This window comes from Camarhynchus parvulus, chromosome 2 (genome assembly GCF_901933205.1).
Source record: "Camarhynchus parvulus chromosome 2, STF_HiC, whole genome shotgun sequence".
Taxonomy (NCBI): Eukaryota; Metazoa; Chordata; class Aves; order Passeriformes; family Thraupidae; genus Camarhynchus; species Camarhynchus parvulus.
The window spans coordinates 117503821-117529304 of NC_044572.1; the positions used below are offsets into that span (position 1 = coordinate 117503821).

At 37.2% G+C, this 25484-nt stretch overlaps 1 protein-coding gene across 8 annotated transcripts in view; it reads left to right on the plus strand.

The window, feature by feature from the left end:
* Positions 1 to 25484, plus strand: part of CSPP1 (centrosome and spindle pole associated protein 1) — a 61853-nt gene that overhangs the window by 34925 nt on the left and 1444 nt on the right. For 6 of the 8 annotated variants that reach the window (XM_030966415.1, XM_030966433.1, XM_030966437.1 and 3 more), the window contains 14 exons: positions 920 to 1055; positions 3042 to 3188; positions 5304 to 5416; positions 6499 to 6648; positions 7873 to 8019; positions 8780 to 8884; positions 9714 to 9780; positions 11239 to 11359; positions 12043 to 12188; positions 12738 to 12878; positions 16671 to 16726; positions 18003 to 18066; positions 21426 to 21541; positions 21693 to 21843. In XM_030966415.1, coding sequence (XP_030822275.1) covers positions 920 to 1055; positions 3042 to 3188; positions 5304 to 5416; positions 6499 to 6648; positions 7873 to 8019; positions 8780 to 8884; positions 9714 to 9780; positions 11239 to 11359; positions 12043 to 12188; positions 12738 to 12878; positions 16671 to 16726; positions 18003 to 18066; positions 21426 to 21541; positions 21693 to 21843 — 1660 coding nt within the window. Of the gene's footprint in view, positions 1 to 919; positions 1056 to 3041; positions 3189 to 5303; positions 5417 to 6498; positions 6649 to 7872; positions 8020 to 8779; positions 8885 to 9713; positions 9781 to 11238; positions 11360 to 12042; positions 12189 to 12737; positions 12879 to 16670; positions 16727 to 18002; positions 18067 to 21425; positions 21542 to 21692; positions 21879 to 25484 lie in introns of all 8 variants that reach the window. The other 2 variants (XM_030966430.1, XM_030966449.1) reach the window with 2 other exon arrangements.

Consider the following 25484-nt stretch of genomic DNA (forward strand, 5'->3'; position numbering starts at 1 on the left):
TTGATAAATTATAGCATCATAGAGTGGCCTAGGTTGGAAAGGAGCTTCAAAATCATCTAGTTCCAACCCCACTGCTATGGACACCTTCTGCTTGATCATGCTGTGTGACACCCCATCCAACCTGGCCTTGAACACTTCCAGAGATAGGGCATCCAAACTTCTCTGGGCAACCTGTTCCAGTGCCTCACCACCCTCATAGTGTCTTATCTAATTATATTTATCTAATGAAATGTTTTTTTAATGCACATGAGAAATAAACTTAAGAAAAATACATTAATATATTTCAAATACATAAAATAGCTAATATTTTAAAAGCTTTGAGTAAAAGATGGACTTTCTAACAGCTGTTCACTTTATAAATTCTATAAATTAGAAGACTTAATTACATAAATTATTTTGAAGAAAAAGAAGAACAAAGCATATGAACACTCTTGTGTTCATACATAGATCACAGTGAACTACCACTGAAAAGTATTTTATGAGTGATTATAGAATTGTGTAGGCATTTATTATTAGGAGTCATGTCCAGTCTAAGTTTTGGTTAAACAAAACATACTAAATTGAGAGAAGCAAGTGTAATAATACTGTAGAATTTTGCCTTTTTAATTTTCAGCCAGTCAAAGATCCAGAGATATAGAACTTTTGATCTAGTGCAACTGTCACATGTGGACATTTCTGTAACTTGGAAGTTTTATGATGTGTAGGATGTTTCTCTGATTATGCTCAACTGGACAAGCACAACAGAACGTGATTGCACTGCAGCACTGTCTGCAGTGTAGACAGTGAACTGTTTGGATTTTCTTGATCTAGATGAGGGAAATAGATAATGAGAGCATTCAGTTTGCTTTGCTAACTTTTTATTCAACTTCTACTTAATGTGACATTATTGTGGAACTATCTTTGGTTGGATTGTTTTTAGATAAGAGAGAGAGAAGAGCGACGCAGGCAAGAGCGAGAGGAGAAGGAGAAGTTAGAAGCAGAAATGAAGAATTACAATCCCTGGGGAAAAGGTGGTGGTGGTGCCCCTCTCAAAGATGCAGAAGGAAATCTGATAAGTATGTTTGTGAAAATTGTGGGTTGTCTTTTCAAGCCTGATGTTTTCTTGCTCTCGTAAGGGCTCCATTCAATCATATTATTCCTTGTTTTGTAACACTGATAGCCCTTGACAAATAAGACTTGTTTCAAGGAGATGCACTCCAGGAATAATTGAGTTATTATTTTGATTTCTGTGGAATCATTCAAAGAGTACAATCCAAACAAAATGGGAAACACAGGATGTGTCAACTATAAGTGAAGACACAATGCAGTTGTAAAGGGAGAAGGAGGAAAACAAGCTGTCAGAATCATCTGTAATACAAATATGCTAAAGTCTGTTGTGAAGATTTTTATTTAGCATGTCCTAGGAAACAGGTTTTTAGTTTTTTTTCTTTTTAAAAATGATTTCTAGGCTTAGAAATCTCTATTTGTGATATGAAAAATGGAAATGTGTTTATATAAATATACAAAGCTAAGTGGAATATTTATACTTCCCAAAGTAACACTGCTGGTAAATGGTTATATAAAGAGCACTCAGCAGTAATGTTTTATAAGGCTTGCTTTTTTCCAAGTGCTTTTTATACAAGATAGGAGTAGGGAGCTGGAAGACAGCTATGATCCAGGTTGTTCATCTACCCTTCCAGTAAATTGTTTAACATTTACTGGATAACAGTTTATATACAAAAGTAATTTGTTCTAGTTGTATGACACCTGGGCAACATATGTCAAAATTAATAGTATATTTTGAGAGTAGCGAGTAAAGTTTAAATGCTTTTTAAAGATTTTGTGGCCAAGTTAAAAGTTTAGAAGCTTGTATTAAGGATCCAAGCTTGTGTTTATCCTCAGGGCAGATAGAGGTGTTCATACTGCCTGACTTCAGGCACTGTATTTATGGGTTTGGCTTCTTCCTCTGGGCTTCAGCAGTGGTGTGACTGGAAATGTAAAGGTCTCATATTGACCTGAGCTCTGCACACAACTGCTGAGAAGTTTATCTCTGTCTGTAAATGAGAAACCAAGAGAGAGAAGCTTCTTACCCTGTTTTCCTGAATTAAATATGTAAAGTACTTTTCCCGCCATATCTTGGCAGCATGATGGATAAGCTATGAGTTGAATGTTGTGAAACAAGACATGCTTTCTGACATGTCTTTTTAATGTGGTGTGACTTGTCTTTTTATCCTCTTAAAAATGTCTGTAAATAGCTTTTTATCACACTCTGATATATGCAAAGGTTGCTTTACAGAGAGGCATGGAATTTAAAGTTCTCGGAATCTGTGTGCTTAAATGACTACAGTAATTCATAATTATCAGAAACACTATTTCAAAAGGTAATCTGAAAACTGTGCAGAGCTTTTTTGTTTTGAGATGAGCCTTCTAAGTGTATTATGGTAACATTTCAAAATCAGCTGAAATTAACATCTTTGATCAGGCACCATGTAAATTTTGATGAAAATGTTGCATAATGTTGCTTTGCTTACATATTGAAATCTGCACCTGGATTATTACTGAAGACATGAAAACCAAAATATGCTTCAGTGCTTCAATTGCACTTATTTCCCTCAATAGTAATTAGAGAGATTCTGTACTTAAAATACCAATAGTAAACTCAAAAGTATTTTACAGCTTTAAGGAGATAGAAGAGACGGTGGTTTCTAAATATCTTCTTATCAACACTGACTTGGCAGTCAGTTTTGTCTTTGAGTTCTTTATCTTTCCAATTAATAGCATTTTGAGGCAAGGGAGAAGGGAGGCTTGTTGTGAAGAATCATTCCTGACAAAAGAAAAGTGACAAAATGAATCTTTTGATCTGTTTGTTAATAGTACCTAATTATTAAACTCTCACCCTTAGCCTCTGTATTCTTGTCTTTCCCTGAATTTTTTGTTCCCATGGCTGATATGCTCAGGAAAAGTGGAATCTGGTCAAAACCCCCTGTATTTTGGAGAATCTACAGTGAACATGCCTTGATGAGATTAAAACACTATAAACAGTTATTTCCCCTTTCCTTTAGCGGACTTGAATGTCATGCACAAGCGAAATGAAGAGGCATATCATAATCCAGAGCCGAGACCAAATGAAGATAAAAGGGCTATTGTTGACCTAAATTTGGCCTCCTCGAGACCTGAGAACTCAGAAGCATCTACAAATAAAATAGCAGGTTTTTAAGAATACTGTATTAATCCTCTAACTATCCATAAGTTTTAGTGATCAAAATTCCATAGTCTTTACCTCTTTCTGGTAGTCCTATGATAGTGTTAGTGCTCTCTACCTGTGAGGTCAGTATCATGCTTTTTTCCCAAATTTCTTCATTGCTGTCACTGTGTGCTCTTAAAATCTTATCTGTCTTATCAGATATAATGATAACTAAAGCTGTTTTAGCCCTGAAGAGTCAGGATCAATATATTATTTTTCCAGATTTGGTGTTTTCTAATAAAATCTTTGTACATGTTTGTGTTCTTTTTAAATGATACGGTAAAATACAGCTGTGTAGTAGGTGAGACTGTGGAATAAAAGGAGGTCTTCAGATGTATGCCAGAGGTTAAGATGAAATTGGTACAGTAACTAGGTTAACAAGTTCTAAATGTTACAGGTAAATTGGGTACATATGGAGCCCTATGCACTGCCTCCAAGTTCTAAGGATTTTGATTTACTTTCATATTTTAAAACTTATGCGTTTTTATCTTCTTATGTTTTGTGAGATATCTAAATGAGAGCACTGTGTTACTCCAGACCTGTCCCAAGTTTAGCATGGGCAAAGGCCAGGATTGGTGATGGTCTTCTCAACTCAGTTTAGATGCTACTTTTCCTTATCTTGTTTGAATTGTTGCACTTTAAAGAATTACATGGTATTACAGGTTGTATGTTTAACCATTCAGTAAGAAGTGAAACAGGAAGGCTGTTAAAGTAATAATGTTAAACAGCTAAGAGCCTCTTGTTTAGATCACTTATTTTGGGATCAGGAGGATGGTGCAGATCAATGATGGGAACTTTATAGTCTTGCACCTTGAATTTGATCAGCCACGTAGTAGAGTGGCTTTGTGTATGTTTTGGTGGGTTTGGTTACTTGGATATTTGGGGTTTTTTTTGGTACACCGCCGTGTTAAAAGAGGAACCTGCAGGATAGTAGCTGGTACACAGCAGGCATTTTCCTTGATACTTCCCATAGTAACTTGTCTGTCTTGCACCCATGCCTTCTAAATGGTATATAAAATTTATTCTGCTTTTTTATATGGAAGTAACTCCATCATGAAAGAGCCACATGTAAATTTAGTTCTCTTTTGGAAGGATTCAGGCATTGCTTCCATGTAAGGAAAAATAATCTCGAAGTGCACTCCTTGGTATGCAAACACATGCTCCTAAGGGGCTAGGCTGTAGCAGTAAACATGTGCATTCCTATGGGAATACTTTAATGTGTTATTTATGCTTTCATCTGACTGGGGTGTTACCGTATAGGGAAATGCAATGTTCATCTCAGCTCAGTGGAGCTATTACTCTTGCACATCTTTGAGGCACCATCCTTCAGAGCAGACATGATATGAGTCACATGATGCATGAGCTGGGAAGTTAGCACAACTTCCTCTACTTTTCCTTTACTTCCTTTCTTTCTTGTCTGCTTCTTGCAGGGATTCTGTTCTGCAAAACCTGTTCTGTGTGGTATCTGAATTAATCCTCCTATCTAGAGCTTTGGGCACGGTATGGTTATGTCGTGATCGTAACTCAGGGCTAAAGGAAACCTGACACTTCAAACTTTATAGGACAAAAAACATTTTATACTGGCAGAATTCAGATTTCTGACCGCTTAGAATTTTATTTGCCAGTCTGGGGCTTTGGTTTTTGTAGCATCCTTTGCTATTTAGAAATATTTGTTCTGTTAGGATGCTCTGTTTTTAAAGAGTGAATAAATCTGAGAAAGAGAATTGTATGTTCTAAGTCAAAGGAATTGCAAGCAGTAAAGTTACGAGGTGTAAAGTATTTGCTATTCTGATTAATTTGCAGGTAATGTTCTTAGATACTAAGCTGCAGATTGAACAGTAGAATAGGTGACTTTAGTAGGTGTTATTTTGTAGAAATGCAGCTCACTTGGATGGTATTAAACAGTTCAAACCTGGCAATTATTCCAGGCAGAAAATGAGAGAACTTTCAAGCCCAGCTATAGCCTTGAGTTACGACTGCCATAAGCTTCCTTTTGAAACAAGTGTCTCGGATTCCCCCTTCCTCACTCTGGCTTCCTGTCTTAAGTTTGTTTTTATCTGTAACCTTTCCCCTCCCTCAGGTATTACATTTGCACAGGCCTCTCCTTTTGCTCGAGGTAATGTGTTTGCTGAGCCTCCATCCCCAGAGCAGCTTAAGCGACAGGAATCCTACAAGAACTTCCTGCGTCTACAGGTGAATGTTTGCGCCAGATATCTTCCAGTGAAATAAATTGTAAAAGGAGGATTTACACTCAGAGTAAATCATCGCTGCCCACCAAAGACCCTACCTGTGCTATCACAGCCAATTCTGCACACAAGAGGTGTACTGAAAGCTACATACTATGGAGTTTCTTGGATTTTGGCTTACATAGTAGCATCATTTAGACAAGCATTTCTTAATAGTTGGCTTCTATAATCTAGGCTCTCTCTATATATTTTTTTTAAGTACTGCTCTCTAAATACAGTATTGAGTTCTGAAACTGTGGATAGAGTACAGGTTTGCATACATAAATGACTACAGAAACCAAAATGTTTGCCCTTGGAAGTCTACATGACAAAAATGCATGTTCATCAAAATGAAATGGTTATCAGTCATAGTGTAGTTATTTATTGATGGGTATATAAAACCTGGTTGTTCCTCAACCAGCTTATGTCTTCTGTCCATAATATTTCACATTTTATCTTATGCTGCATGAATTAAATATCAGTGTAATTAAATAACATTATCAAGGAAATAATAGATAATTTAAGAGACGACTAAAGTCGTACAGTGTTTAGTGTGGATCTCTTGAAAAGAAAAGATCAAAGTTTTTTTTCCATGCAAAGGGCTGTCAAATAGACTAAAGAATGGGCAGATCTTTTGCTTCAGTAAGTCAGAGCTTTGTCTAATAATACTGCAATTGTGGAACGGAAAAACATAATTACCATATCTTTTTGGTTTCCCATCTTCCATTATATAACCAGTGAATAAAAGTGTTACTCCAGCACCTCTTGAACAGAGCAAGTGTTAGGAAATACTCTGGTTTTATTAGTATTGTTTATAAATAGTTTTCCTGTAGAGGGGTGGCTCCGATGGCCAAAAAGAAATAGTAAAATAGAATCTCATTTTAAGGGAATTGTGAAGCTGAAATATAGGACAGGCTCTAGGATTCTTTCAGTTGCACCATATAGCTTTTGATTTGCAAGTAGGTACTGCAGAAATCATAGTGGTAAATGTTGTTAATCAGATTGTTACTGGCTATTGACAGTTGAATACTTCTTTGTTTTATTTTTAAGATTGAAGAAAAGAGACGTAGGGAGGAAGCAGAGCGAGAAAAACTTAGAATAGAAGAAGAAAAAGAGGAAAAACGACTCGCAGAGCAGAGGATGAGAATTCAAAAAGCATATGAAGAGGAACTGGAGGAGAGAAGGAGGAAAGATGAGGAGGTGTAGTATTTTGATACTTTGACTTCTTTCCATCCTAAACTAACCCTTTGTAATATTTGTTGTTTAGAAGGTAAGCCAAGAAGTGTCCTGTGAATTGATCTTTGCTTTTAAATGGGTCTGCATAAGGCAGAGGAGAGGTGGAAGATTATCAGCATTAACTAGCTCATTCTTTTCACTCTTCATGCTATACTACAAACTTGAAGTATTGTTAATTCTTTCAAGAAAAAACCTGTAGTTTTATAAATGACAGTGGTGCTCTCCTTTCTAAAAGAAATTGCTGGTGAGACCAATAAAAAGCTTTATCAAATTGGTGAATTAAAAAAATATTATTCCAGTTTTTGTCTTAAATCTAGTTCTCATAGAATTATTTGAAAAATGTACCTATGCAGGAATATTTTGTACAGACTTTTAGAATTGGCAAGGAGATAAGAGAGGCAAGAATACTGTTTGTTTTGGATGAATGCCAAGCAGATCTAGTGAATACTTTTCATGGAGGTAAATTCAAACCTAAATCAATAGCCATGGATTTAATTCATACCCCGAATTTTTATTTCTTGGGTTTTCACTTTTTAATAAATTTGCATTATTTAGAATATAATAAATAATTGTAGGAAGAGCACACAAGGCCATGAGACAAAGCAGAGTCTTTCAGTGCCATATGGGATTATGGAAGATAAGATTAGGATGTAGCACTTGAAAATTTCTAAGACAGAACGTTTATCTTACACTCTAAATTCTCCTTCCCTAGTATGAGCAGATTAGTTGAATGAGCCTTATCTTCTGGATACCAGAGCTGTTCTAGCAGAGAGTAGGGAGCTACCTGGTGTCATTGCTATTCACAGTCACACAACTAAAACTGAGACCAGGTGATAATTTCCCTGTGGTCTTGTGATAGTGTGATTCATGTCTGCAGTATGTTTTAATTGAATCCTAATTTTTGGAAATGACTCCTACAGTTTAGTCTTAGCTGATGGCAGATCTGGGCTTACAAACTGGTGTTTATAGAAGTTATTAGGAATTCTGTTTAATGATATTAGGAAAGCCAGGGCTGCTGCTGTTTGAGATTTGCATGAGATATATTTTAATTTGGATATATGAAGTCAGACTAATGAAATATGCTTTTTTATTTCATACTAATCACTTTGATGTGTAATTTTAACTTCTCAAAGAGAAAGAAAACATAGTATTAATTGAGTCTTTTTTAATATATTAATTATGTTACAGCGAAGATTGAAAAATAAAGAAGTAATTCAATTAGGTGAAGAAAGGAGAAAAGAGGCAGAAAAACGACAAAAAGAAAAAGAAGAAAAGCAAGAGGAACAACTTAGACAGTATTTTGAGAAAGAAAAGATGGAAGAGGAGAAGAAGACGGTATGTTTAAGTGACTTTCTAAGAAAACTTATAAAAATAACTGGATTTTAAGGAAATCACATGACTTCTTAGACCTCTACCTTCAGTGTTGTTCCCCTCTCAGTTTATCAAACTGCAGTATACTTAATGCAAGAGAACAGCTGACGGAAAAATCAGTCATACTGCAGTAGAAAATTACCTTGTTGATCAAATTTGCATTAAAAAATAGTAAAAGCAAGATTGATAATCCGCACTCAATAGTTGATTTTTATACCTGCTCTGAAATACTGTGACCTGCATTTGCTGAGGTGTAAATATAAATAACATTTTTTATTGGAGGACTGGTAGGACTGTTCATCTTAAACAATAGTGTTTTTGGAAATTTAATTATTTTCCTTTCTCTGCTTGATGTAAGAAATCCATCACATAGAATTCTGATGGACAAAATCTAAGTAAATTATAAAACTCTCTTTTAAAATTTATACTAAATTTCTGTAATTTCTCTAAAATAAACAGATATAAAGGAAATGTCTAGAGGAAAAAAGATATATAACTGAAATATAAATTAAGACAAAAACACCCTACAGCATAGAAAAAAAGTATTAGAATTTCTATGGGTAGAAAACAAAAATCACATGAAATAATTTTTGCAGTCATTTTATGCAATTAGGAACATTTCTTTCTGTCAAAGGGAAAACACTAACAAAACTTTGCCTGTCCAAAAGAACACTTTATTCAGAAGCTGTAGGGATGTAGTTTCAGTCTTGATTTCCTCCCGCAGTTGTCACGACAATCTTCACCCGTCATTCCCGCTCTGCAGAACAAATCAGCAAGAAAGGAGGAGAGGATTCCCTCTGCTGAGAGCCGTCTGTCTTACTATGCACAAGTATGTTAGAGCACAAGATTGTCAGAGCAAGCTTCTACTGCTTTATTTAAGACAGTACTGGGTATGAAATCATGCCAGGTTTTTAAAGTTTGCCAGTTATTACTGCAATGCCACGGATAATGAGACAGCCTTTACATTAATCAATCTTGGAGCTCTGAAATTTGAGGTTAAATTTTATTTCAAGTATTGAAGAATTTTTTTTCCAAGTACAGGAAGATTATTGCTCCTAATATGCTTTGCTTTCTTCTCTGCATCACAAATGAGTTACAGTAGTGGTTCTGAGACCGCTCATTTCTTTTACTTGAAAGTCTTCTCTGGGGCTTCTTTGGCTTTTAAAATAAATTTCTCCTAGAAGAGAGTAGATTAAATAATTTCTTATGATATTTGAATCTCAGGCCATACTTCTGTTGTTTTATTGAGAAAGTGTTTGTTTGTTTTTTGTTTGTTTGTTTTTACTAACTCTTTGTCTGAACTGAGCTAAATACTTTATAGCGCAGTTTCAGAGAATATTTTATGTCATACTTTAAACCATTGCTTTCCCTAAATTTTCTAAAAGTGGAGAATGCTCTGGAGGTAGGTCAGTTTATTTCTTTAGCCGTACTTGCAATAGATTTGTTTAGAACTCTGAATAGTGCATTACAGGTATTGTCATAGTAATTTTGGATTATACATTGAAAGATCAGATTTAAAAAACCTTAGGCATTCACAACCTGTAAGGTTACTTTCTGACTTCCAACTGTTAATGTAAATTAGCTGTAAAATAAGGAAATAAATGTACTGCAATTTCTTCCTCTTACAAATGACATTTCATATTGATGATGGTCACTAGGATCCTCCACAGCCCAGAGCTCCTTCTCCACCTGTCCCTGCTCGAAGAAATCAGCTGCGTTCATTAGGTGGGTATTTGTCTTCATTGCAGGCTCACTTTCTATTACAGGAAAACCCTTCTCTGTTACAGTTCCTTTTCTTGCCTGCAAAAGAAGGGTCCTTTCAAGTTTGCATTTCTCTCTCTTTGTTTTCTCTCTCTTAGTGCTATTAATGTATTAGTATGGTATGTCTGAATTTGTAAGACAAAATAAAAATGCATTCATATGCGTCATCATAAGGAAATATGTTTTTGTAAAAACTCTGATAATGGAATAGCATGGGAAGTGCTGGATCTCTTGGAACAGCAGTACCACTGTGACCAGAATATGGCAAAATGGGAAAGTTTTGGATTGGCTGAGTAAGGGATTAGACCGACAGAGCGTAGAGGATTGCAGCTCTAACTCTTAAATTCTACCTACCTTTGTTAGTCTGCCTAATCCTGTCCTCATTCCTCTTAGCTTTCACTAGTTGTTCTAAAATGCAGATGTGCTGGAAGGATCTCCTTTGTTTTCTTTATATTAGTTATCCTGGCCATATGTGGGTGGAAAGCAGTAATCTTTCTGCTGATTCTTTTTTTACAAGTATATAAGAAATATACTTGTATATGTAAATGTAGCAGTAAGTAAAATGAAATGAAATGTAAGTGATGGCCTACAAATGCTGCTAGCCTGCAGCAGAAAGTACCTGAGGCCATTCCAGGGACTTGTGGATTTTCCACTAAATGGAAGGCAGAGTGGTTCTTAATTCAGCCTTTGGAAATTGATTGACTCAGACCTTCTGTCAAGAGAGAAATAAAGACGTATAAACTGAGTCTCGTTTCTGAGGATTTCAACTAGTAAGACTTGCCCGCTAAGTTCTGGACACTAAAATCTAAAAGTCAGTCAAATATCCAGCTCTAAGTTTGTTATTTGGAAAATGAGGAATTTCTGAAACTGGTTTAACTTGCAGAGGAATGCTGTCCTGACATAAAAAACAGCATAGACCCAAAGCAGGTCTGAGAGGTCAACATAAGCATGTAATAAAAATTGAAGTTGGAACTCTTGACCACTTAAGAGAATCTGCACTAGGCAGACAGATATCAACTTTTGAGTCAGGGAAAAAAATGATACTGAGTGCTTGCAGATACCAGTGCAGTTCCTGTTATCTGAGGACTATGTAGTTTTGCATATTTCAAATTAAGCCTTTTTGCTGGCTACACCCACTTGTATTCCATAGCTTTTCCTTTTTTAAATGCAGCGAAACATTTCCAGTGACATTTGTATGTCTTCTGCTGTTCAGGGGTTCTCATCCTTGTGCTGTCTTAAAATATAAATTTTGATCTTTCTAGTATATTAAATATTGTGATTCTTGTGTTAGTACAATCCTTTTTTTAAAATTCATGTTTCCTCATATCTGTTTTTTCCCTTTATTTTTTACTTATGTTTATAAGTAGACAGCAAAATTGCTCTGAAATGCTTTATCTTTATATTATTTGTGCTAAATTCCAGAGGAAAGGAAGAATGTGATCAACGAATTATCAGAGATGAGGAAACAGCTTCGTAGTGAAGAGAGGCGACTGCAGGAACAGTTGCTAAATGTGGCCAGTCATGATAATGTACCAATTACACGGTAAGAATTTAATCTGCTGTTTCAAAAGCTAGATTTTTCATAGGAACTTACTGTGTAGTTGACCAAAATACATGAGTAGAATGAAGACATCAAGGTAGAACTCATATATCTTTTTTTTTCATTTTTTTCTAATGTGTCTGGGATTTTTCCAGGACTCTTGCTAAAATTTATTGTAAGAATGGCTGTACTGGTGAGATAGGAAGTTGCAATGCTCTGTCTTGAAGAGTGGTCTAAAACAGATGTCTAAGGCGGAATTATATCTCATTACCTTTTTTTTCTAGGGCATGATTTGTGCCTGTAAACTGCAGTACTACAGCTGCTGAATATGCTTATGAATCCTGTACTGTTGTGGAAGTACTTTCTTTCTTACTGAAAAATCATATTCTATTTATTTAATAAATTTGGTTTGCTTCCAAAATGCATTAGCTAATCATACCAATTAACTGGAAAAGACACATCTAATTACCAGCCTTAGTTCCACTCTGTAAAGTATGAGGGTTTTTTATTTTAAGTAAGTTCTCTTTTTTATAACACAGTATGCAGTGTCATTACTTTGAAATATATTTTCCTGTTTTGACAGCTTTGTTTAAAGATAAAAGATCTGAACATTATCAATATTTCCATCCAACTCATTAATAGTATGGTGTTAAATTGCTTTCTGCTTGTTCTACAAACCTGTCCAGCAGGAGGAGAGAGAAGAATCCAAGGGACATATTTGAGATGGCCAGGCTTCGTCTGCAGGCTCCAGTTCGGAGACCTTCCTTGAAGGAGGCACAAGATCCTGTCAATATACAGAATATCTGGGAATTTAATGAACTTAAATACAAAGGCAGGTAGATCTTCTTGTTACTGGTGAAGAAGGGTAGGGAAACTTCTGTCCTTCTCCACCTTCCATTGCATGCAGGATTTAAAGACAAAAATAAAAATCAGGCTCTTCATGAGCTACTGCCCATGCAATGGACTTTGTGGACAGTATTTTGTTTGTGTGTGTGTATCTCTCTGGGGCTGTTCCTGCCATTCCATGGAATTCTTGGCCTCACAACACTGTGTCATCACTCAGAGCACTGACCTGTCTTCTTGTCCCTGCTGCTTAAACTTCTTGTGCATTTGATGTCATGGTGTTACTGAAAATAGACTGAGTTTGACTTTTTTACCAACCAACAAATAATATTTCTGTGTAACTTTCTGTTTATTCTTTACTAGAAAAGATGTATTTTTAATATAGTAAAATTGTAAAATCGTTGCTAAGTTGCTCATCCTCTTGGCTGTCGACACTATTATTTTTAATGGTTTTTTTATGACTTAGATATTTCTTTTAAAATGCTTTTCAGAAATGTTAATTTTGGGAATAAACGTAAATTTCATCTCTTTGCTCTAGATCCTGAAACACGTATGGTCTTGAGGCACATGTATCCTGATCCTCCAAAAGATGACCAGACTCTAGAGATTCAACAGCAGGCACTGTTGAGGGAGCAGCAGAGGAAACTTGACAAAATGAGAATGAGGAGAGAAACAGAAGGTAAGGAATGAATGCTCTGAGATAAACAAAAATCTTTGAGATGGTGTGGTTTGTATTTGATAAGAATTAAGACCCACTAGCACTAGTTTTACATCTTTCAAGTGCACTGTCAGCGCTGCAGTATGAAGCACTAAAACACCAGAACTCTGAAAGTCTATTGTAATCTAAACATAAAAATGATAGAGTGTTTGGGGGATCTTTTGTGGTTTTGTACTTAGTTTGGGGGTTTTTCAATTACTTATGACTGTTTCTCTTTGGTTCCCTGAAAGTAATTTAACTAGTGCCTCACGCTTCAAAAATTCTAAAGGAAAAGTAGTTTTATTTTTATTACTGTATCTTGGAGAAAACTACAGAACAGTGAATCTCTTTTGCTGAACTGTGAAAAAAAGTGTTAGCAGATTAAGTTCCATGGAGCAATTCTTGAGTTCTAATGGAGGAAGTAGGATGGCTTTGGGCTGTGAATGGATTAAAATACAGCCAGTAAATCTTCACCTTGGTCTCCTTTTAATGGATGAAATGTTTTTTTTATTTCCATTATCTTGGGTTGCTTTCTTTTAAAGTTTCAGAAACCATATAAAGCCTTTGCTTTATAGCCATAAAAAGCTTTTGGTTTAGAAATCACATGTGAGATGGTGTAACTACTTGGAGGTTCTGGAAGGAAAATGTTGCTTGTATCACTAAATAGAGATGATCCTAAGATAGTAAACATTAGCAGCCTAACATGGAAAATATTTTGGCTGCATATTGCAGAAGCAGTGAAAAGTAGATGTATTATCCCTTTTTTTGCATGCTACAATTAATTCCAAATGTAAGGTTCATTCAGGTATCTTTTACAAACAGTCATGAAAGAGCACTATTTCCAGTTGTTTTAGAGGATACTTGAAATTATAATAAGAGTTGCTTAAACCTATACAAATGAACTCAGTTTTGAGTGAAAGATTCAGATTTTTTGGAAAAGTGTGTGCCTCTGTAATTCAGAGTGGCCCAACTAAATTTCTGAAGAGAAAGTAACGTTATTTCTGTGGTGACTTAGCCTATGCTAGCAGCCAGACTCCCACGTGGCTGCTGTCTTGCTTATATCTCCTCACTCCTTCCCTTTGGGGAAACAGGAACAATAAAACTTGTTGGCCAAGGTGCAGATGGGGAGATTGGTTAGCAGCTGTTGTTGTGGGTAAAACAGACCTGACTTGGGGAAAATTAACCTTATTACTCTAAGCCTAAATATTTGATTACTGACTTTGAGTAGCAGCAAATAAAAAGCATGCAGCCTGCACCTTTTCTGCCCCTTCCCTGTGCCCAGTTTCACTCCTTCATTCTCAGTGTCCCTGCTCCCCTTCCTTGGTACCACCCCAGGTACCAAGTTACCTCTGGGATGTAGTGAGTGATGTCAGCCTTGGGAAGGGGGCATTTTGGCCATTACACAGCAGTTTCTCTCTGCTGCTTCTGTCTTCTTGCATCTTTCAATCTGCTCTACCATAATGTCCTTCAGGGGCTGCAGGGGAACCTCTGCTCTGGCACTTGAGCACTTCCTCCTCCTCCTTTTCTGGCCTTGGTGCCTCCAGGTCTGCTTCTCACAGATCTGTCAGTCCTACTGCCATGCTTTGATTTGCTCTTGCTCAGATTTGTTTGCAGAGGCATCACAAACATGACTGATAGGCCCTGCTGTGTCCTGCAGCAGCTTCCTGGTGGCAGCAGCTGTGCCCAGCACAGGGTGTCCCCTGGCATCTTCCCACAGCCTCCCGCCTTGCCACAGTCACCCATGGAATTGCTCCTCAGACTTTATTAGCCTTAGGTGAAAGTTGGGCATTAAATCAAACCAACACACGTGGAAGGAAAATATTTACATTTTTGCATACTGCTTTGGAAAAACTGAATGTCTCTTCTGGTCACTGGTGCTTTGAGGCTTGCACCGTTAGCTGGTGCCAGACCTGTGAGATGAACAGAATTGACAGCAAGATGTGAAGGGTGACAGCTGTGTTCTGTTCAGTTTCCTGTTGAGTGTTAAAGATGATCCCTGTTCTATCTTGGACAGATGAGCTGCTGTTCAAGCAATGTGGGCCATATTGGATAATAGAACCTCACAGTTGCAAATAAGCACATCTGTATCACATGCTGTGTTAATTACATGGTTGTGAGTATCTTTTAATGCCTAAATGGAATGTATAGGCTTGACTTCAGCCTTTCTCATTATGAGATTGACTGAAATGCTGAATAATAATTCAGTGGCTTCAGCTGAGATCTCTCTAGAGCTTGGTTCTGGTTTTCTGCCATTAGAATATTTTTTAATAGACCAGTCTGAGAAGGTTTTCATTTAATGCTTTCTGCAGAGAAACCTCCACCATCTAGAAAGCAAATTTGTCTTTTCCATTAATTTCAAGCACATGGAGTCTTTGAGACTTCTGCTAATGGATAATGTAGGCTTCCATGATGACATCCAAGGAAAGGATGTTCAGGTTAGCTTAGATTTAATTAATAGACATGCAGCTGATTTTTATAAGTATTTTCTACTGATGCTTCTAGAGGCTCCTTAAACAGCTTTTTCTCTTTCTCTCTCCTACTGCTTAACAACATAATTTAACTTTATAGTCTGTCACTGAGTACCTAGCTATCTAGAATTAGTTGCCATCTCTCTGTTTCCAGTTTATTTTCCTCAGAGACAAATTCATCACCTTCCTCTTGCTGAAAATAGATGAGTGGTTTTATTGTCTGATTTAAGGCAGAAAGAAAGATTAATTAAAGCAGTATGTACTTTTATGCTGTGGGTGAAATAGTGTGTTATGGGCTGTTGTGGCAAAGGCATACCTTCTTTCCCACACTATAAGTGTAAGTGTTCTTTGCCTTACATGCTTTTTATACAGTTTTCCCTCTGATATGTTTGTTTTGCTCTTTATGTGAAAGAGGAATATGTTGACTGTTAATGAAACCATAAACTGAGAAATCAATGTTTTAAATATGCCAGGTTGTTAAATGCTAGCTGTGTCCCTGTAAAGGAGGCAGTCTTTGCAGACTTCTGGATGATTATTGTCCTGGGGGATGTGAGGGAAAGCCCCAGGAGCAGGTTTGATGTTGCTGTGCTGCAGAGCTGGGTGCTGCACGCTGGAGCAGTGTGACAGGGACGGGCTGGCAGTCAGGCCAGGAGGACTGACAGTGCTCTGATGCTGGACAGAAGGTCAGCTGCACACTGAGCAAAGTGTTGTTTCTTGCATCTCTGCCTCAGAAACAATCTAATAAAATAATTTATTTGAAAATTTAAACTAAATAAGAAAAGTAACTTCAGTTCTGCTTCTTTAGATTTCCAGCATGCATTGGGTCATTGTTAGCTTAACTTTCAGGATGGTTCTCTGTGCTCTCCAGAACTGAGTTTCTTATCCTGAGATAAAAGCACATATATTCTTATGACTTTCCTCTGTGAAATGATCTCTGTCAGGATCAACTTCTCTTTGAAGGCTGGAAGTGTGGTGTGCTTAGCATGTTGAATGTACATTTACTCTTGGGGCTTTCTGCAGTCCCCGCTGTGGTTGTTATTCCCTGCCAGGAGCCAAATACAGATTAGAAGTAATAAACTACAGATTTCTGTTTGATTTCTCTGATTCTACTTAAATTTACATAAGGAAACTGGAATAATTGTTGCATTCAAACATTTTAAAAACCCATTCCTTCAGCACAATTTATGTATATTTAAAGATGTAATGCATACTGATCTTCATTTTTGCAATAATAAGCTGATAAAATATGTTTTGTTATTAACTATTTTTTATGTCAACCCTGTCATTTTGTCTCTTGTCTATGTAGTTTTTGATGATCAAGAGGATTCTGCTTTGGACAACTACCCACAAACCATGGGCCTGGTAAGAATAAAAAGTTTTTATTATATTACTTTTTCAAGTGTGAGAAATATTGTGTTTTTCACTGATTTGGAGAAAGGAATGACAGCAAACTAATTTACTTCTTTTTCTGGTCCACACCAACAACAGCTTCTTTAAACTTGACATACAAGTTGCTTATAGAGATGGCCTGATTCTATAACTCTCTTCCTTTCATATTCATTGGTACTTATTTTATATTCATATGATGTTAGATTGCTGCTGGGGAATGAGAATTAGTAGAAAAAGCCAAGCCAGAAGCAGTTGCTCTGAATTCAGGTGGTTTAAGTGATGCACTTGGTAATCAAGAATTGGATCTGTTCTCAGATCAAACTTTTTTTTTCTGACTTGGTGAAAAGAGCAAAATAAAGTGCTATCAAAGTAGAATTATCCTGCACTAACCCCAAATACTGAATTACAGAGTTCAATTGTATTTCATGGGAATGTGAAGCAGTGAAAAACAGGAGACTTTGCAACAGAAAAGACATTAAGCTTGAGGATAATACTGTAACTAAATGCAGAAATGAAACAGTTTTTATTAAAAAATAATCACATTCATGCACTTCATAGTTGTAATTTAATGCCTGAAATTATCATTCAGAGCAATGTTTTGCCGTAAAAGATTTGCTTTCTCTTGTTCTGTTTCCTCTGATAGTTTTTACTGCTTTGATTTTAGAGTGGTTTTCAACATAAATTATTCCTCAATAGGATTTCTGTAATAAATGGTTGCAACTATGATGTGAGCTATGAATATTGGTCTTAGTGCTTGATATTATGATGCAGAAATTTGCTATTTTAATGCTTTAATGTCAAAGATTGTATGTGGTGGGATAAGTTAAACATAAGAAATCATTCTTCATTTGATCAATACTTCCTACAAACCTTAAGTGCAAAGCTCACTTTGAGCACTGACTGTTCTGAACCTTACACAGAGTGACACAGATCAATTTCTTGATGGAAATGTCTGTGTTAAACAAATTACCACAACAGTTGTTATGTGTAGGCAATTTCAGCAAATGGGATTTTATACTGAAAAGTAAAAAAAAAACACCAAACCCTAATGCTTAAAAAGAATATGAATTCTTTAAAAATATATTGGGTTTTTAGAACCACAAAGTGGTTAGGGTTAGTAGAATATTAACACTGTAGAGCTGCTCTTTGCTTTGCAGAAGTTTGGCAATTAATTTACATTAATTATCATTTGGCCCCAGAAATGTATTAAAGCCTCTGAATTTCCATTTTTTCTGTTTCACTTTTGTAGTTCAGGAACAAATCTAATGAATTCCAGAAAAATTCACTGTTGGAATCGGATAGTGCTTTTATTGGTGAGTTTCTACCTCCCCTTAACCATGTTGTGGGTGTACAGACACATGGTTTAGTCTAAAGCTGTGTCTTTAAAATGATTATTACTGTTAGGAAGTTATGTCTCCAAATTAAAATGCAGAGAATTATGAAATTTTACTGCAGCAAATTTGTGTAGATGACGCCTAAATTTGATGATGCTGCTCAGTTGCCCTTTACTACCTTACATCTTTTCATGAGAAACATCTTTCTCTGCTCTTCATGCTTTGTCTGTGAGGTTAGGCTTTCAAGGGGCTTTTTTTCACATCTTCCCAGCTTTGGATAAGGAAAAGCTAATATTTATTCAGGAAATGTGTTACAATGGTAGCATTGGCAATGATTTTCTATTGTTCTGCTGCAAATAATTTATTGACAATCACAGCTTACAATTGCAGTCTGTCCACAGTGAAATACAAAAGTCTTAGACAGTCAGCAGTTCTTTTCATGGTTATTCTTTTGATTTACAAGCATGCTTGATTTTAAGTATGATTATATGGGTATAAATTAGCAATTCATGCTAAATTAGTCACTTTTCTGCTGTTCATATTTTATTTCATTTCACTTGCAACATTACACTCATAGACGTTGTCACTTATTCATCATCTGAAGCAGAAGATTTTTAGTTTTCTAAAGATTTTTGTATAGACTGCCTCATGTAATGTCTCTCTATTCAACCTTTACATGGGGGGATGTAAAAGTGCTGTTTTATTTCCAGGTACTAGAAAAACCCAACCAGCTCAGGCCTTTACATGTTATTTTCCATTAGCAGGCATTTCAGTATCTTGAAATTTCTTTGTTATCTCTGGGAAGTCATCTTGCAGGGGTTTTATTCTTTGCTGTAGGGGAGATGCAGTAGAGTCCTGCAGGTACTTTTTAATGAAACAGTGTTTCTATAAACTGATTATTATCTCTGGCTTTGGTTAAAAGCAGAATTTTTCATTTGCAGTGTATTCAGGCCCATTCTGTTAAGGTGCAAGTCCTGGAGTACAGGGTAGAACCTGGCACAGGGTGGGGCTTTCAGCCTTGTTCGGTGCACTTGGTTCTCCCTGCAATACCTTCCTTTTCAGGTTAAGGATTACTGTGTATTAGTACAGCCCACTGGTGAAAGGATGCCTCAGGAGAGCCCACCAGTCTAGGCTGGAGCCAAATATCCCATCTCAGCCAGGACAGGCTCATGGAGGGGAGCACAGGATGCAGGGCAGACATGCAGGGTTCTTCCAGCTTCCAGTGAGCTGTAGCTGATTGCCTTTCATAAAGCATTTCACAGTTTTTTTTTCACCAGCTGGAATTAGCATTTTTGAATCCCTGTTCACCATCAGCAGTATTGTGTGGATAAATATCCAACCTGTGCCTTCTGTGAACTGTGTCCTTTCATCTGCTGGGAGGCTGTCAGCTCTCTAATGGAGTGTTCTTGGTTATTTCCTAAGGTTCATGATATTTATAGTGCTCTCACTCTTTCCCTTCTTCTTCCCATCCACCTGGTACTTGCAGTTTAGTGAGGTGTTTGAGTTAACCTAACATATTTTTTATTCCCCCCATCCCCTTTTTTCCTTTTTCCCCAGATCATTTTTGGCTGATGAAAACCATATTCTTCAATAGTGAGCTGTATGCATTAACTAAAAATGTGTTATCCTTTGCATTGTTTGGGCTTTATAAATAGCTACTAAAATTCTGAATATTAATCTGGTGACTTCCATCCCTGAATTAAAAAAAAAAACCCTATCATTCTCTCTGTGGGCTGCCTTCTCTGTGAGTTGTGCTGCTCCCATTGTCTGAGGGTCTTTGGTGAAATACAGGGGGTTATTGTAACAGTGTTTGCCATTTCCTAAGAGCAGTGTAACGCTTCTCTCTTGTTTTGCTTGAGGTTTTTTTTGGTTGGGTTTAAAATGCAACTCAGTTTTGACATCTTTTGTCAGCATTACATATGAGTTTATCTCCTAGGGCTCTGAAATTTGAGGCAGTTAGAAATAAAGTGTTTGAGGCAGTTAGAAATAAATTAGTTTCTTTTTTCCTTTTTGCCTCATTGAAAACCCGAGAATCCATTAGTGTTAATGCAGTGATTTAAAAGCATCTCTGTGCAGCAGGATCTGAATGATGGATGCTTACAGGAACAGGTAGCATCCGATACTGATGATACACTAATGGTACAAATAAATTCTTAAGCTTGCCCTTTGTTGTGACAAATTCACACTGTTAAACCATTTTTTATATTCCAAGTAATAGCACAAATTTTGAATATAGTGAAGTTCAGCTGGTCTTGTAGCTGGAATTCTGATACATGATTTGTTAGCCTTACACCATTTTGAAATTATGCTTTGATTTTTTTATTTGAAACATTTGTGATAAGAGCATGAGTACTGTTGGTGAAACTGGGGAAGGGAAAAGATGAGAGGGGAATAAAAATGTATTTTTAGGGAAAAAAAAACCTGACAATATAAAAGAATTTTAAAAAAGACCTCTTTGTATTATTCTGAACTTGTTTGATATCAATCAAATTTATTTTTCAAACCTAAGTATGTCAATTTTCAATCAAAATAACTGTTTGATTCTTATGTTTAGAATTGACACACATTTGTCCTTTAATTTTTTTTTTATTTTATGTGATATACTGGACTAACACTTTTCCAAAACATGACTTTGTTGTCACAAAGAGTAGTTGGTGGCAGTGGATTCTGCAGAGGTTTTTTGGAGCAGTCCTTCCTTTTCCTGGGAAGGAATGAGGATGCCAGAGGGGCTGCAGTAGGAAACAGAGCCCACTGTCTGCACCAAGCAGTAGCAGAGCCATCAGCCAGCCCCAGGCTGGGGTTACTCTCCCAGGAGGAGGAAAAAACAGAAGCACTTGTTTGAAACAGTTTGTGTGTGAGTTTCCAGAGTCAGCAAAAGAGGGGGAAATACACAATTGTGAAGCAGAGACATGACCTTAGGGTTCATGTGTATTATAAAAATAGATGAAACTCCTCCCACTGTGATGTGATACAGGTATGATCAAAAAGTGTAGTTATTTATTCTTGTATGAACAGATGTTGGCAGTATTTTTATAAGGCATAGATTTTGTGTTATCGTATTCCACGTAACAGTGTCAGTCCATGTAATGTTATTATATATTTCATGTAACATATTTATTTATGACTGATTTTCCAAGTGTTCTCCCTTTCAAGTAGAGGTGCTGTGCTCATTTGAGTACTCATTTGCTTTAAAGGTCTGGGTATAAACAAGATTTGTAATGAATACTTTCCTGTGATGGAGTCACGTACAACATACTGGCTTGTTTCAAAACATAAACAGGTTGGAGCACTCTCTGGTATTTCGATTCCTTTGAAAATGATTTCACCTGTTTTTCCAGGTGCTAATGGGGAAATGTTTTCTGCCTTAGAAGAAGTGAATTTGTTACCACAGCATCCACTTTCTGCAAGGGAGAGGAGGCGACTGAAGCAGAGAGCTTTGGAGAGTGCTGTACATGTAAGAACTGACAGATGCAATGTCAGCCAGTTCCTGTGCTTCCACAGTGACTCCATGTCGTGGCTCCTGAGGGAGTACATGTGTAGCTATTTGCCCTATAAAAAGGATGCTGTTTAACGGAAGGATTTGTACATTTTTGGGTTCCCTGCAGGAGGAAGTTCCAGCAGGGCAGACCCCATTGCCTCAGCCTGACAGCTTCTCCTTGCACTCCAACTTCAGCCTCGACGTGGAGCAGGTGAAAGGCAAGAACGAGGAGCGACTGCACAGACTGACTGAGCTGCAGCAGAACTCTCCTTCCTTGGGTATGCTCCCTGTAGCAGAGATGATGTAGTGAACAGTGAGTAATTACAATAATTAAAGGAACAAATAATAATAGGCTTCATGTAGCAGAACAGTGAGCAACCAGATCAAACACAGGGGTTATTTGTAGAGCTCTGTAGCTGGTACAAGGGCTTCCCCAGCCGCCTCAACACAACTTCTTCAGACTAAGTTTAGAGGAGCAGAATAGGAGAAGATTCTCATATTCCTGTCTGATCAGCCACTCCTTCTTGTCCTGTGAGCAGCACTGCAGTGTGGGCAGCAGGATGGGGATATCCAGCTGCACAGCTGCAATGGCAGTGGGAAGAAATAAAACACCCAAGTGGTGAATGGTGATGAGGTGCCTGTCTGTTGGCATTCCTGGGAGTCAGAGATGTCTGTGTTCCAACCAGCATGAAGATATGCCAGAGAACTGTGTATGATGAAGTACTTCAGTTTCTAGTTAATTTGATTTTCTAGTGGTTTGTTAATGTGAATGATTGTTCAGTATTTGAGTATGTGAGTATTTGATACTGATACCTCTTTCACTGCACACACACTTGAATTCATTCCAAGTTTCTTACATCAGGTGCTGGGAGTTGTCTTGGAGCATCTCCAAATGCTGGCTGCCTGATCTAGATCCTTTTTGTGTATGAAATACCAATCATGGCAACCATTAATGGCCTTTAATTTATCACATGGGTTGAGACCCAGTTCATACACTTTGTGCTAATGATTCTTTCATATGAGTCTGAAATCTTCCTTTTTTTTTTTTTTTGGGGACGTAGTTGCTATGCTGTCTAGGCAATTACAGTATCAGTATCCTTTTTATAAACTTCGAGAGTACAGATGCTGGCAGTATTTTTGATTCTGTTGCTATGGGTACTCTTACAAGCACTTCATCCTTTTTTTGTTTGTTTTAACCATCTCACTGTGGTTTTAAGTCACTAAAAAATAAACCCTATTCATACTAATTTTCTTCTATAATCTAAATAATATCTTTACTTATTTTACTTCACCCAGATATATTTGCTGTGTGAACTACTACTACTGCTTCAGTATCTTTGTTATATTTCACCTCTTTTATAATTTCACCTCATATCATATGCACTACACTTTTTATTTTGCTTACCTTCTGTTTGTCACAGCCTCCAGAGCTTCAGCCTTTAGATAAATATAATTTTGATATGTGTGTATATATATGTATATATTTATATGTCTGTATGTAGCTTGTTCTCTGGAGCACATGGGGACCAATCACTCATCCTTGGCATTTGTGCCTCTTGGAAAGGCAGCAATAGATCTTCTTGCTCAGCTGTGGTTGTTCAGGCTGCACTGCTGCTTGCCCTCCTGTTCCCTCCTTGTGCTCAGGGATGTTACAGAAAAAATGAGTGAAGCCAAGTTTCTTTACTCCTTTTCCCTAACAGTCTGAAAGAACCCTTGTGGCATCCTCTTGCTTTCTGAGCAGCCAGGACTGTCATTTCTCCTCTGCCCTCAGAAACACTGCTGAGAGAAAACAAATCTCTCAAATATATAACTAAGGAACCTGGTTATCTTCCCTTGAAATGACCAGAGATAGCAGTTCACAGGCTTAGACAAATTCTAAATTCAGAGCTGGTCTGGTTCAATAAGGAGGCTCTGTTCACAGCAGTTCACTTTCTCCTATGGGACTGATGTGGGAATGAATCTTAAAGGCATCCTAGTATTGTTTTCTTAATTGGCAAATTAGACAAAAGGAGTCAGGCCTTCTCCTCCATTTTTACCCATCCAAAAAAATTCCCATCAGTGTAGACTTGGTGAATATTTGGGGTGATGGAGTTTCTGTCAAGCGAGGTATGGGTGGTCCTGTGGGCATAAACAAGAGCAGGCTCAGATACAGAAGAGGGAATTCTCACAGGTTTGGGCACACAAGATGTGCTGCTGTTGGTGTTCTGCAGGAATCCAGATACCATCCATTCCTAAGGCAGGATTTCATGCTAAGGAAAAGCTTTCCTTACCCTCAGCCTCCACATGCAAACTGAATTATCACGTCTTGATGTGTGTCCCAATTAAGGACAGTTTTTTAGGGAGTGTGTGAAGTGTTGAAATTCATGATGAAGAAGTTCTGCAGTGCAGCTGATCTGCTGTGCTTTCTCAAAGCAGCACCAAGTGAGTCTGATCCAGGGATGTGCACTGTGATCTTACCTCTGGCAGAGCAGTTGATCTTGCCTCTGGCATCTGCAAGATCTGAAGGCTTTGCTGTAAAGGCAGAAGTAGTTAAGGGTGGGGAAATGCAGCCCCCTGGCCTGGACATTCCCAGTTTGTCTCTAAACAACCTTATTTTTATTGTTGCTAGATGTCATCTCTTAAAGCAGCAAACAGAAAATTATTTTCTTTAGGTATCACTTTTCCTGCTGTGTGCTGTTAACCCCTCTAAACCTACATATGCAAAAAACTGTGGGTTCCAACTCACAAGAGAGTTGATCTGACCCAGGATTGAGGAGACAAAGAGGTTCACTCTGCCAGCTTCAAGCGCAGGAGATGACAGGCTCTAGGGAGAGGGAGGTCTGCTCTCACTTCTAGTGTTGCAGACAAGTTTTAACCAGACTGGGAAGGCTTGGAGGATGATCAGATCACTGTGTGATGTGACAGAACTAATGATTCCTGCCAAGTTCTTTTGGAACAAAAAGTATTTGGCATTTGGTTTTAGAACCTGCAATCCCACCTAACAGACAAAGAGGGAAACTGAGCCCCAGTGTACGTGGGGTTGTGCAGTTCTGTCCTTCACCCCTGCACTCCTTCCTGCTGCTTCTCCAGGCCTTGGGCTCTGACACCCATGCTTAGACCATCAGCTTTCAGTTTTTAATGAGAATCTTCAGATTCTCATTACTTTGGTTTAAATTCTCATTTTTAAAAAGTCATCATTTTTTGCAGAACAAGAACCTGAAATTTTTAAAAATCATCCAAATACTAAAATTACATGACACTTATTAATTGCTTAATTATTTAATCACTAAAGAATATGCAATTCTATTTTGTTTTAATTAGGATGTTTTTTGAAAAATGTTGATTTTTTTTCCTAATCCAGTCTTTAAACATGCTTCTGCCCACCTTTATCACCAAGAAACCAGAACCTCTTCACTGATGTGGTTCAATTTTAAGAGGAAAACATTGCATTTTCCAGTTGTTATAGATAGAGGGGATTTCCGTAATTTTTTTTTTGTTTAAGTATGTAATAAATTAGATGCTGTGAAGCCAAAAAATGAACAGCACAGAGGAACTTACATCTTTATACTCTTTCATATATAGTAAAAATGTATGTTGTTTGATAATCCATACTATCTGTTTAAGGTAATAGATGTATGTATAATTGCTGACAGAATTGAAAGAAGTAACAGTAGAGTTCAGAGTGATAAGGACCCCAAGTTCATAGGCAAGGCAGTTCTGGTTTTTGTTAGGTGGGGCTTGTTTGTAGCTGGAAGATCCCAACTTAGCCACTTTCAGCATGACATTCACTGAGGTTTTGGGCTGTGATGCACAGGCTCACTTGCATTTGCACCGTTAAACCAAGTTAAAACAATTCTTCCGCAGTAGGAGATTGTTTATTTGTTGTTATTATATTGCAAGAGTTCTATTGTCATTATATTGCAAAGGTTCCATATTGCTA